We start from the raw sequence: 14,995 nt of genomic DNA, 5'->3' as shown, positions 1-14,995 counted from the left end.
TAACAAGTGACATGTAATGTAATGTATAAAAAGGTTTTAAAAAGTTATTGTTTAATGTTTTAAGGAGGTGACGCTAATCAGCCAATCAAATTGGTGCAGTCAGTGAGTCAGCACGATAGATTCAAACACACACACAGACGAGAGAAGAAGAGAGAAACAGTCGGAGTCATTTCAAATGGCGTGCTCAAAAAAGAGAAAGCTAGACAGCAAAAATGGAGCATTTCATTACATTTTCTCTCACTGGACCTCTTTGAAATGCAATTGAATACCCCTGCATTATAGCAACAACAACAACAACAATAATAATAACAATAATAATTGGGAGGGGGGGCGCAGCTGTTCTTATGTTCTCTGAGGGGAGGCTCACCTTCCACACTTGAAAACCCCTGCTCTATGTTATTGTCTGCTTTGAGCACTTAAATAAATGCAATTCATTATTAATAGTATCATGTTAATCACTAATGATTTCTAATCCCCTGCAATTCTTCTTAAATATTTGTAAACTGTCCTCCCATTTAAACGCAAGACACAATGTGATCCAGCATTTTCACACATTCCCATTACTGCATTTTGTTTGGTGGGCATTAGCATTGCAGAGGTATCATTTGTCCTCTTAGTTTGATTTGACAGCATACTACCTTGGGTGTAAAAGGAAAAAAAAATTAAATAGAGAAAAAAAATCATAATCTATTCTTGCCTGTGTGTAATCCAGACGGCTGCCCCAGAGAGCAGCGGCGGGGTCCTGGTCTCCGGACACGGAGGGGTGGAGCTGGGGGCTGGCTGCCGTCTGGTTGGAATTGCGCTCTGACACAAGCGCCACGCTGGAGGCCACTGACACCTCCTCCCCAAACTATGAACAAAGAGAGAAACAGAAAGAACTCAGACACAGAAACTGAAGGAACATGTTCACAGGTAATGATGCTGTGTTTGTTGGCTTCCTTCAATTAATATCCACTGAAATAGTCCATGGAGGAAACAGATTTTGTGTGTTATGGTCTTCCTTTAAAACTTGGTTACTAATCACCAAGTACATTGTCATAATGAAAAACTCACTTGAACAAAGCTGACATGCTCAAACAGATCGCCACGGTGATAGCGCACAGGCAGGTCAAAGGGGCAGTAGAGGCTGAGATGCTTATAACCCAGCCGACACATCTGATGGTTCCCTGGAGAACATACAACAAACAAAACTCAGATGGTTCTCTACACTTCAGTCTCAACAATATACACCATTATCAAAGCTAACAAATACATTTAAACAAATTGCACAGAAGGCTTGCTAACGCTTGCCTCCCATGAGTTGATACAGTACAGTCACATTGTTCTCTACTCAATTGACAATTCTGTTCTCAAAATAGTAAAGCATTACCTTTCTCCAAAATGATAAATGTAAGTTCACTGCAGAGAACCTGTCAGTTCATCAAATGTGTTTGTCCTAATTACGAACAACTGCATTCTTTAATCACAGCAAGTCGACACATCTTTTCTGTACAGCAAAGTAATGAGCTTTTCTGCAGTGAGAAACTCTTCTATATCCCAAAAGTGATGTCTTGCACACATTAGGTGTTCTCAGTTCCATGTGCGTGGCACCTTACCAAGTTGGGCTTCTTTGGCCATCTGGGTCTCATGGATAATGTTGCGCAGGATCTGCTCTTCCTGCAGCAGCTTGTGTTTGTCCAGTGCCTCCTGCTGGCGGAGGTAGTGATCATGCTGCTTCTGGTACTCCTTCAGTTCATTCAGTGTCCGCTGCAGGGATCTAAAAATAAAGTAAAAATGAAGAAGGGGAAACAGGACAGGCAGAAGTGCATAGCAGGGAATAAAACATTAGAAACAGATCATCCGACAACAAGAAGACCTCTGTCGATCATCGGTATCTGCACCAAATCCACTCTGCATTCATGAGCAACTCTCTGCCAGCTCAGGGGACTTTCAGATTTTGAATGCTACATAAACAAGTTCATGTGCGAGAAAAACTTCCCAAAATGAAGAAGTGTCTTGGTTTTACTTTTATCAGTAAAAACACCCCAGTAGTGATTAACACCCTAACATTTTCTAAAAAGTCCCTAGTAGTCTTAACTTCTAAGCAGCATAAAAGCTTGTTTACAAATAATTCAATTCAACATTTTCACTTTCAGGGAACTGAACTGGTGACAGAAAGAGGCACAATAAAGAACGTATTTTCAGATCTAACCCAAGATCAAACATACTGTTACAGTGGAAGTTTGTTGTTGATGGTGCTTCACAGATGTTTGAAAAGGTCCATATACTGTATATTGTGTGTATTTACGAGTGGTTGCTTACCTGTGCTGGGCTTCCAGGCGCTGCTCCAGCTTTTGCTGACAGAGCACGGCATGTTTCCTCCTCAGGGCCTGCTCGAAGCCTGGCTGGGCCTGCAGAGCCTGCTCGTAACACAGCACTGAGTGGTTGTATTCCCCAAGCATCTGGTCAGACAGCAAGAGAAGAGGACACAAACACAAACACGGATACAGCAGTGGTCAAACGCAGGAGATTTCAAGGTAAAGTCGTTAAAATATAGATATATAAATATTTGTATTTTGCTGTACCTATACATTCAGTAAATAGTATCTTCTATATGTAAAACAAATTTAAAAAATAGCTGACTGCTGAACTCTGTCTTATTTGTGTAACGGGAACCCTGAAACTCACTATCAGATGGTAAGAAAGCCAAAAATCCTTATCAATAAACGTGCCAACTCATCACACTCCTGTGGGCCACTGTAGCAATAGCACAGGAATAAAAGCACAGGAATGAAAGCTAGACTACTTAGTTAAGACTCAATTTGTTTGATAATACATTTACATGATAGACTTCAAAAGTCAGCAGACTATCTTGTTTTGTGAGATTTTACTTTAACATTATGCAAAATATATGTAGCTTATGCAAGATTTGTAGTGACAGTGTGGAAGCAATAGCTGTTGTTCAGACACCAAACGTAATGACTAAGTCAAAAGATTGTAAGGCTGTGGGTTAAATACACAAACGGTGTACTGCGGTGTAATCTTTGTTCCCCCCAACTTACAGCATAAATGTTGCCTAAGGTGTAGTGGCTGGTGAAGAGATCTGAGGTAAGGTCCAGGGCAGCGTGAGCAAGAATAGCAGCGTCAGCTGAGAAATGGGCACGGTGCAGGATGTTGGCCATGTTGACTAGAGCTACATCCTTGTGCTCCCTGCAAGAACACACACACACACACACACACACACACACACACACACACACACACACACACACACACACACACACACACACACACACACACACACACACACACACACACACACACACACACACACACACACACACACACACACACACACACACACACACACACACACACACACACACACACACACACACACACACACACACACACACACACACACACACACACACACACACACACACACAGTATGGGAATATGAAAACCTGTGAGTAGTTTGACACAATAAACTGTAAACTACTGCAGTGGCCTTCTGTCCTTTACCTTGGAGAGAAATGCAGAGCACGAACCACACAGTCCACTGCTCTCTGGGGCTCGTTCTTCATACGCCAGTAAAAAGACGCCATGTTGTAAAGCACCCAGGACGAGGAGTTCTGTAACACACAATCATTAAGATTACCATCACACACAAAATTTCCACTGCTTCAAAAGGATTGACTGCTTATTGTAAGATATCCATCTATGGAATCTTTGTTTTTCCCCAAAAACAATTTGCTATATTGAACAACAGATCTTGGGGCCATGTCTGTTTGGAATGATTTGCTAGTCCTAACAATGACTATTGTTTTGGCGCCATTCAAATATTTTCTGAAACAACGCGCATAACCCTGACTGAGACAAAGAAAGATACATCTACAAGTATACAGAAAAACATGTACACAAATCCTACAAATAATACATATATTCTCCCCATTAGCATGTATGATGCATTGTCCAGGCTTTAACATTTTTTAATTGTTCATAATCTAATATGTTTTTCCCCCTTCCCTTGCTCAATTCATACTAGTGTCCAATATCTCTGAAGGGGAGAACTATGGCCCCGTCCAAGCGGAGACAATATCAGTTGTATCCGCTAACAGTTGTATCCGCTAACAGTTGTATCCGCTAACAGTTGTATCCGCTAACAGTTGTATCCGCTAACGTTCTCTATCGTATATAGACGGTTCATCCACACGAAGCCGAAACGGAGCCGCGAATTCGGAGCCCAAAACCGATACTTTGAAAACGGCTCCCAAAGTGGGAAAGTCTGGAGACGAAATGCTTGCGGCTCCGTGTGTACGCCCTATACCAGGGATGGGCAACTTTGATGGTGGTGGGGGCCACATCATTGATGTACTGGCCAACAGGGGGCCGCAGATTCACTTGGAACACACACACACAAAAATTCCATGTGTTGTATGTAATTATTAACAAATATACTAAGTCTGACATCTTCATTGACATTTTTCAATCAAAGGGAACATCCCCAAAAAATGGGAACATCCTCTAATAAGCTCAGTAAACAAATATCAGTTCACAGAAGTGTTATTTAATTTTTACAAGTGGCATGTTTGTATTGAACAGGTTATTAAACAGTGGAATAAAACTATTTTAAACTAGTGGAAAATGTGTGTGTTTTGAGATTAACCATTAAGATGACATAGACATGAAGTCATGAACACTAACCCAGACATTAGTTGTCTAACTTCAACCTAAAACACTTGTAGCCTGTCTCTGCATTCCCCTTATTCCACAATAAGGGGAATGTCAACACAGACACCTGTCAGCCCGCACTCTGCTGTTCCTAAGCACCACTTCCCCTCCCTCCCGCTGAAATTATGAATGAAAAGTGTAGTAATCATAGATAACACGGCAGGATCCGTGAAAGTTTGTTTTCATCTGATTTCAAATAAACAAAGTCTTGGTTTTAAGAATATTAAACTTGTTTCGCGAAATTCAGATGATAAATACAACTTTTAAGCTTGTAGGCATAATTACAAGAGGCAACTTAACATAAATTAATCTGAGGGCCGCAAAAAGAGGAGGTGGGTGCCGCATGTGGCCCGCGGGCCGCCATTTGCCCATCCCTGCCCTATACGATCAATTCCTGAAACGATGATGCCAATGCCCCACCTCTCCTGCTCCCCCCCGCGTCATTGCTGATGGGTCTCGCCAACAACAACAACGGCGGATCACAGGGTTGCGTTCGTGCTCCAGACGCTACTGACCATGATACAGATTTTAGTGCAAAATCTACAGCTCCTCTACCACAACCATCAGCAACAATAATAATATAATAATAATTATAATAATAATAGTCATTGGTCTTCTTCGCTGCTTTTGGTGTATTTTGTGGCGGAAGAACAGCGCCACTTACAGGCCCAGGCCCGGCATATGTACTACAGCATCTCCAGTGTGTCGAGCGGTCTCGTGTGAACGGACACGTTTCTTGAGTCGTTTCCGTGAGGACGGAAGACTTTTTTGAAATCGACTTCGGTTCGAAATCATTTTCTAAGTTCATGGTATTCGTATGGTTTAGTGAGTTAAAGCCGTGCAGGAAGACCTTACCCTCAGTAAGCCGTGATGGATGCGATGGCCCACATCATCCACACTGCGGCCCAGTTTATGAGACAATGAACTAAAAATGGGATCCTCCTTAGAAAGCAGTGGGGAGGTCAAGTTTGCCCTCTCCTGCACGCCCTGGAACAGAAACAAGGGAAGTGAGCTAAATGCAAACATGTGATCAGTCACACAACAGTTTCATCGTTGTTTTGTCCATAACAAGCAGAGCACCAAATATCTCAACTGACAGAATGGCTTTCTGGAATTCTAAGAAAGTATTTTACGTCTCGATAAACAGCACACTTGAAATGTCTCTGCAGCCTTATTCAAATAAATAGGATTTAATGGTGAGCACCCAGTGGACTTTTCATGTGAGGTAAGACAATATACTGTATGTGTGACTGAATGAAATAAGGCAAAGCGATACAGGTTTGACACTATGACCATATTTAAATATAGAGTTTGTTTATTGTTACTTGCTCACAAAAACAACATTTTTAACCAAAAAGCCTAATTTTTTTAAATGTAGTCCGACTTCAGCTCGACCTAAAGATACAATCAAGTTGTTTTCATGAGCCACAGACAAAGATAAAAATGATTTGCATATGTCCAGAGCAGAGACCATATCTATTGCTAAAATGACAACAGAATATAAATGAACCTATAAAGGACTTACATCATACCAAATAAAGAACCTTATTAGTAAACTGCAACAAAGGCTTAGCTTTTTCTTCGGAAACACAGCCAGCTTCTCTCTGAGCTTTACTGGATTATTGGACTGTCAATTACTGACATGCAGCATCCACTCAAGGCCTTTAGCGTGCATTTGCCATTTTAGGGTCGTTACTGAAGATAATTTCAATACTCACTAGTGCATTGTATTTGATAAGGGCGGATGGTCTTCCCTTTTTAAGAAACGTAATAAACTACAGTCATAAATCCGCAAAGGCCTTGTCAGAATATGTCTTATCTTTGGTGCACTTGATCTATGTCCAGGCCTAACTTGCTATAGTGACCAGCTGGTGCTTCAGTAACCCTGTACCACACTGCTGTTGCTGTTAGCAGATCACCGGTTAAACATTTAAATATGCAAAGCCAACCAACAAATCAAAACACATTCAGGACCATGTTTGACTATCATCCCATATCTTACCTATGACTGATTTAACTGTGAACCCATTTTCTGGTTGCAATTTATTTTCTCCTGTATGCCTCTGTTCTTGCCTTAACGTAAATAATCTACCAGAGTAAACAGAGCGCTGCTGTAAAATGTCGGCTCGACAAAACTAAAGGTTAAATACACTCCCAACAGATTGTTCACTTTTAATGAATATAAATGCAGGGTATATGCAGGAATCCTGAAGTCAAATGGAAGACCTTTTAAGACCTTTTTTAAGACCCTTTCCATACATTTGAAGACCTCATCGCCACTTGGAGTTTTAACCGGTTACATTGGCGACACACTTTACCTCACATTTACTATATACAGTATTGATTGTCCTTCCTCCTTATATTCCAACCATTTGGACGCAGACTTGCACTTCCCCATAACGATGTTGTTTAAGAACCGGCGTAAACGGAGCTTCGTGCACGATCAAGCAGTGAGCGTGCGATGTCCTGTTCAGATGACGTAAAATCCAACGGGATGCCATAAATAAACTACACAGAATCACACTACACACCTACGCAATGATTACATTCAGGCAGACTATAGAATACAACCTCTTTGGAAAATGTATATACGTATTGAAAACAAGCTACAAAATGTAATACCTTGGAAAATACCGTTTAATAGCCTTAATTTTCGCTAAATTGATTTATCAACTTTTAATACATTTTAAGACCCTGTGGACACCCTGACATGGAAGAAATCTTTTTTTAAACAAACCTGAAGTGCATCCCCACCTTTAAAGAGGTTAAAACTGACTTATTCTAACTAAAGTTGGATCGGTCGGCCTCTACTCACCCTGAGATGCTGGAAAGCATGGATACTATATGGTAGTTCAAACACCGCACAGTCAGGCTTTTCTAGATCTGGGGGCAGAGCTGACCGAGAATCCACAAAATCTTCAGGGCTATAGGAGAGCAGAGAAATCTTTTTAGAACGACAATTTTATCACAATCATAGAGAGACACTGAACACACTTGTAATGATGCCCGAACCACTTTGCAAAATACATTGTAGAGATAATAAGCAAGTCGGCAATTACCTGTTTTATTGAGGAGAGCTTACCTGATGTCTTTGCTTTCTAGGGAAATATAAGTGCCATCATAAAGGTCCAGGTCTCCCAGGGGAACCTTAGCCATGACACAGTCTGCATCCTCTTTGTAGTGTCTCTGTTCCAGCCCTGTGTCTCTATCCTCATTCTCTTCAATGTGAATTTTTTGCGCCACAAGCTGTTTCTGCTCATGAATAAACAAGCACAATCCATCAGAGGAAAAGTAAGCAAACGAAATGGACACCTGACACAATACATAATGGATATAAATAAATAAAGTAGTGATGGAAGGCAGTAATGTTCGAAATAAGAGAATGCTCTATTCCTCCGCACATAACTGAGATCAATGTTACCTCATTTATATGCACAAATTAATCTGAATGCAATAAACAATTATGATAGAGGAATTACTCAGAACGAATACTCAAAGAGAAACTCACTGAAAACATGTTTGCACATGAAACTGACAAAGTGAAAGCCACACTCACTTCCAGCTTCTTAAGGTAGTTAACACGAGTCTCTTGCCTCATGAAGATCACAACGTCTAGTGGATGCTTCAGATTCAAAGGTGAGTCAACCTGAAAACGAAGATACAAAATAGTTTGGTAAGGCGGATCATATACTCACCATATTAATTCCGATGGCAAACAGGTTACCGAGTGGAATAATCCAGTCGATTGAAATTATATTAGGCGACGTGGGAAATAGTCTATACATCTTTAAATCCTGATGCAACGTTCAAAATCGCCAACTCAGCCCATTACAGCACTAACACGACCTTTCTTTCTGGATGAAGGTAGCTGGGTGACACTTGTCACCAAAACAATGCCTTATTCCTGGCATAATAAATACGCGGTTTACAACGCAGACGTTATCATGGGCATGTAATATATTGGTCATGTTGACCTCAAACACCTAACGATAACGTCAGGTTTGAGGTGGCCAATGTAAGCTAACTGACTTAGCAAAACAGTATATTGTTAACGCTACCTCCTAACCCTATGCAACGTTAGCGAGGCTGGCATACTGGTTTTGCTGAGTTTTAATAAAACACTAAATGTACGTTGACAAACCACATAACAAAACGTTACCGTTAATTCTAATAAATATAGCTTTACAAGCTAGCCACCTAACGTTCGCGTTAGCAGGTCAATGAGCTAGCGTTTACTGTCATACCTGTTGTTGTATTTTTCCATCCTCTGTGACAACCCAGTGGGTCGTAGCTCCTCCGGTGTCCACTTTAAGTATGCAAAGAAGGATAAAAAGCTTCCCCTGGAATGACGTTTTTCGCGAATAGCTTAGACGACAGGGCAAAGACTCAGGACAGATTTTCCTGACGTCCGCCATTTTTCTGTCTCATTTTGCTCTGTGGCAAAGGCAGGCAGCCTCCGGCCACCGGGCGGCGCTCCCGTTCACACCGGGCCAAAACTCAACAGGTTTACTTTGATGACGTCTGGAAAGGAAAACAGGAAACTCTGTAGAAACGAAAAGTTCGATACGTTTTCAAGGCAAAGGTGGGTAGAATTACATTAAAAAATCATTTCTGCTTTCACAAATAGAGCCAGTACCTGAACATTGTTGATGCTAAAGAGGAGGCTTGTTTGCTGGTTAGTACGTTTTCTTTGAATCGCTCTTTAGCGCAGTGATGTACAAACTTGCAGTTCCGCATCCATGGGCATGACTACCACATCAAGTGACAACATTGTTCATTGTGTTCAATTATGTAACTGCTATGATAAATTGTGGATTAATCTCAGTGTTCGCTAAGGTGCCACTCGTTAAGTAAGGGCCTTGATAACTAACGACATATTTTAAACTTGTAAATATAGGTGCAGCTTCACCTGAGTTTAGCATGAGTTGACAACGCAAATGACTTGCTATTTAAATATATTCCTAGATATTTGAGCTGCAATGTATTTGGTTTGACAGTAGTATGTTTTTAGAATCTGTTGTATATTTATTCCCATAAAAAATAGAAAAATAGAAAATGCATTAATTCATTAATCTCAAGGTAAAAATTCAGGATTCAAGATAATTGTCAGTTGATAGTTCAGGAAGTTGATGGTTAGTAGGGTACGGTAAATCCTCGATAATCCTGTGTCCCTTTTCTGTTACATTCAACATTTCTGAGCTTTGTTCAGTACTTTTGTAGGATACCTTCAATGGTTGATGATGCAAAACATTGAATACTGTAACATAAAACACAAGGCTCTATTTCTTTTACCATTTCAGGCCTTCATTTACCATTTTTGTCTCACTCCACAGATGGCCTGCTTTGGAAGCAATAAGGGAAGTTTGGAGGAGGACAGCTATGATGGACCTGTTGGTGGAGAGCTGTCCGGCTGTGCGTTGGCAATGCTGGAAAAGGAGCGAGAATCCCTCCCCAGCCCATCAGAGAGCCCTGGCAGCAGCAGCATCTCTGCAAGTCTTCAGGCCGCTGCCCCCATCCAGGGCTATGATGTGGAGTTCGACCCACCCTTAGAGAGTAAATACGAGTGCCCTATCTGCCTCATGGCTTTAAGGAATGCCATTCAAACACCATGTGGTCACCGTTTCTGCAAGAACTGCATTGAGAAGTCTATTCGGTATGCTATTATACAGCCTTCTAAGAATAAATGTGCTCTAGGTACAGTGTGCCTAAAAAAGGCAAAATGGTCACATTCCTGCATACATATTGAGCACAATGCAGAAGCTGGCATTCTTTGGGCTTTTACCTAAAGTATACATGTTCTTCCTCTTGCAAAACAGTGATGCAGGACAGAGGTGCCCTGTGGACAATGCAAGACTGTCAGAAGACCAGTTGTTCCCGGATAACTTTGCCAAGCGGGAGATTCTGTCGCTAATGGTTCGCTGTCAAAACTCTGGCTGTGCTAACAGAATGGAGCTCCGACATTTGGAGGTGAGCATTATAAACTAAAACAGGCATCATGGATTTTGAATGCAACCAAATGCACGAAAAACAAATAGTAGTAAACAATTCAAGGAATTTACACAATTACTTTTTGTAGCATAGTTCGCTTTGAATTATATGTACATCGTTGTTATTACTTGGATCTGTTAAGTTGCTGTCTCATAACATGTTATAGTGATCACTTATGGTTCCATCCATCTCTAAAAAGAACTGCGTCAATAAAATATCGTAATAGAAAACTGGCAAGAAATAAGCTACTTCCCTTGTCTACACCTACTTAGTCAGGACAGAAACTTCCTTCAGGCGTATTTGGCCTCTACATAAACGATAGATGCCAAATAAGAACAGAATTCTTCTCTGGTGTGAACTATGTTATGTGAACCGTTGCTGTTTTACTACACAATAACATTAATTGCATTGTTTCAATGTATTTTTCCTCCCAGAAACATATGGTGAAGTGTGAGTTTGCCACAGTGCCCTGCCCGCAGTGCCAGCAGTCTGTGAGACAGAGCCAGATCGAGGAGCACACAACTGTGGAGTGCACGAGGAGGCCTGTGTCATGCCCAGATTGTCTGGTGTGCTTTGTTCACGAGGAGAGAGAGGTAATGTGGACTCACTTATCTATTTGCTCTCATTGGAAAGTTATCAGCTGAATTGTTAATCAGCGGGGATTAGTCTCCTTACAATCTGTTTTGGTTTCTCATCAGCTTCATGAGCAGCAGTGTCCCTTTGCCAGTGTGAAGTGCCAGTACTGTGAGATGGATCTCCTCAGAGACCAGGTGAGCAATACAATCACAAAATATGTTAAAACGTGGTGAATCATTGGCAATGTTAATTAAGTTGATTGTTTTTTTTATACAAAATTCATAGAGTTGTGTTGGAAGTTCCAAAAAACAACAAGAAAACATATCTCCGATTCAATATTCACATAAATAAATCAGTTCTAAATACTTCAAAATCGCTTGTTACGTTTCAAAAGGCATTGAATTCACTATTTGGGTAAATTGGCAGCTTATACGTTCCCACTTTTATTGTTATGTATTTGATATAATATGAAATATCCATACAATATGTAACTTAGTCACGGGTCAACAGTTTAATGTTGAAAAGGGAACCCTTTTAAGGGAACTTATTTTATCAGCAACTTTGTTAAAACAATGGGGAACCGTTACACACCTAGTCACTTTGAATGTCACAGCTGATGTGGGCTTCCACCAGTTTCCACAGCAAGTGCCATTGATGATATGTAAATGTGTTTCTGTTTAAGACAGGAAATGTGTCTTGTCTTTCACTTTCGCCACAAATATGCTATGATAATAATATATATTGATAACTGACTTGTTGGAATCCTGATTTGAATAAATAGATCTAAATGAAGCTAAACTGATGATGTTTTTGTTTCAGATTGAATCTCATTGTGATGCAGATTGCCCAAAAGCACCCATCGCCTGTAACTTTAGCACCTTTGGATGTAAGGAAAGGGTATGTAATCAAGTTCAAGTCTTATACTTACGTTGAAAAACATCTTTGTTCTTAGTCGCAGATGTCACAAAGACAAATGTTTTGCCTGTGCAGATGCAGCGGCACAACCTGGCTCAGCACATGCAGGAGTTCACTCAGATGCACATGCGCTACATGGCCGAGTTCCTGCGTGGCCTAAGCCTCAATGGCACCACACCCAAATCCCTGTGGACGCTAGGACCATCTGTTTCCTTAGAGGATCCGGGAGCAGGAGCCGCAGCAGCAGCCTCAGCCTGCAGCGGGCCCCGAGGAGCCGCAAGCTGCAGCAGCAACTGTGGCCCCAGTCCGCCTACTGAGGAGGTCCAGAAGCTCAGGGACTTGGATGGACGATTGGTAAGGCAGGATCACCGGCTGCGGGAGCTCGTTATCTTTAAAGAAACACAGGTAAATGATGTCCTCGGGCCTTGACAGTATATCTTTACTGTGTGTGTGTTTTTGTAAGTGTTTTTAGCATAATCTAAGAGATTTTGAACTGATTGTGTCTGCACAGGAGTGAGCTGAGCCACAAACATCTCATGGAACAAACTTACTTAAAAAAAAAAAAAAATAGCGCTTTTCCTGGTGCTCAAAGCGCTTGACAAGCAAGTAAAACAAAAATAACAACAAAAGTAAAAAGTGCTAAGCTAGGTGGAATAAGGGCAAAGGGTTAGTGGATTAGGAGTTGAAGGCAAGAGTGAAAAGGTGATTGTTTGAATGATGTGAGAGTGTTGGCAGATCTGACGTAAACTATTGTTCCCTCTCTTTTGCAGTCCGGTCACATTGCAGAGCTCAGGCGCCGAGTGTTGTCGCTGGAGGAGACGGTGAAGGAGCTGGAATCGCAGCAGTGTCACGGTATCTTCATCTGGCGCCTTAAAGGTTTCTCCGCCCTCCTGCGGAACCAAGAAGCAAGCCTGCCTGTGGTGGAGCACAGCCCCGGCTTCTACACCGGTCGCCCCGGCTACAAATTGTGCCTGCGCCTACACCTGCAGGCCCCCAACGCCCCGCGCTGCTCCAACTACATCTCCCTCTTCGTCCACACCATGCAAGGAGCTTTTGACGGGCAGCTGACATGGCCGTTCCAGGGAACCATCCGACTCACCATCCTGGACCAGGGCCCAGAGGGTCAGCACCACATGGAGGTGATGGAGACTAAACCTGACCTGCAAGCCTTCCAGAAGCCAACCATCCAGCGCAACCCCAAAGGATTCGGCTATGTCACCTTCCTGCACCTGCATCAGCTGAGTCAGAGAGCATATGTTAAAGATGACACTCTGCTCATCCGCTGTGAGGTCACACCGCGTTTTGACAATGTGATTCACCGCGAGGGCCCAGCGGTGCAGCCTAGAGGACCAGAGGCCACAATTTCGAGAGACTAAAACCTAAAACTTTAGTTTGGATGTCAGCGAGGTAGTTCTGCCATTGTTTGAATACCACTTACTTCACATGAATTCATACACATTAGGATGAGGTAATTGTATGTTCACACACATTTAAATGTTGGACTATGCAAGTATTTATTTGTTTCCCAGCTTTCAAATGTCAGTGTGTTTTTTTTAAAAGTACAATCTTTTTATTTTACATTTGAAATGAATGTTCTCACCCACAAGGTACCCACAGTCAGCACACCTCATAAGTACATGTTACAAGTACATAATAGACAATTATGTCAATCAGCTAAGAATGGCCATCCGCTCTTGTTGTAGCTGTTGGGAAACGCACTGAATGTTGAAGAGCTCCCCGTGGAGCTTTTGACCCGGCGGGCACTATAGATCATTTTATTCTATACACCATCTTCTAGTAGGAGACACACAGATTCACATGTATGCACGAGGACATGTGGGTGATGAGACAGACATTCGTAATGACTGCAGAGGGTGGTGACAAAAAATATATATATATAGATGTTGTTGCCCTCACCAAATTATTTTAAAGAATTGTTAAAATAAACATCTTGCATCTTATTGCTTATTAATGATATTCATCCAAAAACATGGAAACCTGAAGAACCTTTGTTATGTCAATGCGGAGGGTGAACTTTTATTGGAGTAAGTGGGGTGGTATGTTGGAATAGGATCTCCATTTATTTTAATTAAAGAAAAGAAACAAATCTGATATTTGGTAACGGTAATGGGAAGTGTCTTGGTTATGTTCGAGCCAAGGATGAAAATGTATTTGTGTTTGGAACAATGCAAAAACCTCCACTTTGCAAAATAATTATTGGGTTGGAAATGCCATCAACACAATTGCTGGAGAAAATTGCATACAGTGTATATTGTGCTTATACAAAATGTCCACAGGGTACCATTGTTAAGGAATATAGGAAATGTATGCGTTTTCCAAATTCTGCATTTCATGCTTCACTAGTTTTCACTGTACTGTTATTGGGGCCTCACTAACATAGTAAGATAACAAATGATGCACCTTTCTCACTAGGAGTTTCTCTAACCTAGTTTCAGCACTGCTGCATGACATATTACAAAATTACTTATTTAGTTTTCTTTATGGTGCATTTTACACAAGCTCCTACCGTATGTGACATTAAATGAATATTTGAAGAGTAGACATAAATGCAACATCATTGTGTCTTTGCTTTAAACCAATATGCTGCCTGTTTAGCCTTCACATGTATTATTGACTTTAATATATTGTATTGTTTTTGTTCGTACATCTGCAGTATTGCATAGTTGTGATGTGACTGTGTATCAAATGATTTCTTTAATGTAAATGATTGAATGAGATAATGTTTCCTATGCATTTATTTAACATACGATCCAATACTGATGAAAATAGCCTTAAAAAGAAA

The 14,995-nt window shown here is 41.2% G+C and overlaps 2 protein-coding genes across 3 annotated transcripts in view; one reads left to right on the top strand and one right to left on the bottom strand.

Annotated features, from left to right (window-relative positions):
* ttc17 (tetratricopeptide repeat domain 17) overlaps nt 1-9,204 on the bottom strand; it is a 24,684-nt gene extending 15,480 nt beyond the window's left edge. Inside the window, exons 1-11 of the mRNA XM_079665653.1 lie at nt 8,958-9,204; nt 8,270-8,359; nt 7,796-7,965; nt 7,529-7,637; nt 5,569-5,700; nt 3,505-3,614; nt 3,042-3,189; nt 2,302-2,441; nt 1,596-1,756; nt 1,054-1,166; nt 639-850 (exon numbers count right to left, since the gene is read on the bottom strand). Of these exons, the coding sequence (XP_079521779.1) occupies nt 639-850; nt 1,054-1,166; nt 1,596-1,756; nt 2,302-2,441; nt 3,042-3,189; nt 3,505-3,614; nt 5,569-5,700; nt 7,529-7,637; nt 7,796-7,965; nt 8,270-8,359; nt 8,958-9,128 (1,556 nt within the window). The 5' untranslated portion in view covers nt 9,129-9,204. The remainder of the gene's footprint in view (nt 1-638; nt 851-1,053; nt 1,167-1,595; nt 1,757-2,301; nt 2,442-3,041; nt 3,190-3,504; nt 3,615-5,568; nt 5,701-7,528; nt 7,638-7,795; nt 7,966-8,269; nt 8,360-8,957) is intronic.
* Nucleotides 9,164-14,933, top strand: traf6 (TNF receptor-associated factor 6). 2 transcript variants are annotated; one of them, XM_079666020.1, is made up of 8 exons: nt 9,164-9,295; nt 10,047-10,366; nt 10,530-10,680; nt 11,136-11,294; nt 11,400-11,471; nt 12,097-12,174; nt 12,268-12,597; nt 12,963-14,933. In XM_079666020.1, the coding sequence occupies exons 2-8, from the start codon at nt 10,047-10,049 to the stop codon at nt 13,566-13,568; spliced, it is 1,716 nt and encodes a 571-aa protein (XP_079522146.1). In that variant the 5' UTR covers nt 9,164-9,295; the 3' UTR covers nt 13,569-14,933. The 2 variants fall into 2 exon arrangements, with proteins under 2 accessions (XP_079522146.1, XP_079522147.1); XM_079666021.1 differs by having other exon boundaries at nt 9,248-9,388.
* The last annotated feature ends 62 nt before the right edge of the window (nt 14,934-14,995 follow it).

This window comes from Notothenia rossii, assembly GCF_949606895.1.
Source record: "Notothenia rossii genome assembly, chromosome: 2".
Lineage (NCBI taxonomy): Eukaryota > Metazoa > Chordata > Actinopteri > Perciformes > Nototheniidae > Notothenia > Notothenia rossii.
The sequence above is the reverse complement of the archived record's forward strand: the minus strand, read 5'-3'. Positions and strand labels throughout refer to the sequence as shown.

Bases quoted from the DNA above. Each gene is read 5' to 3' on its own strand.
- traf6 (XM_079666020.1), top strand. From the start codon at position 10,047: ATGGCCTGCTTTGGAAGCAATAAGGGAAGTTTGGAGGAGGACAGCTAT. The intron at 10,367-10,529 runs GTATGCTATTAT...CTTGCAAAACAG, and splicing joins TGCATTGAGAAGTCTATTCG to TGATGCAGGACAGAGGTGCC. The intron at 12,175-12,267 runs GTATGTAATCAA...TTGCCTGTGCAG, and splicing joins CCTTTGGATGTAAGGAAAGG to ATGCAGCGGCACAACCTGGC.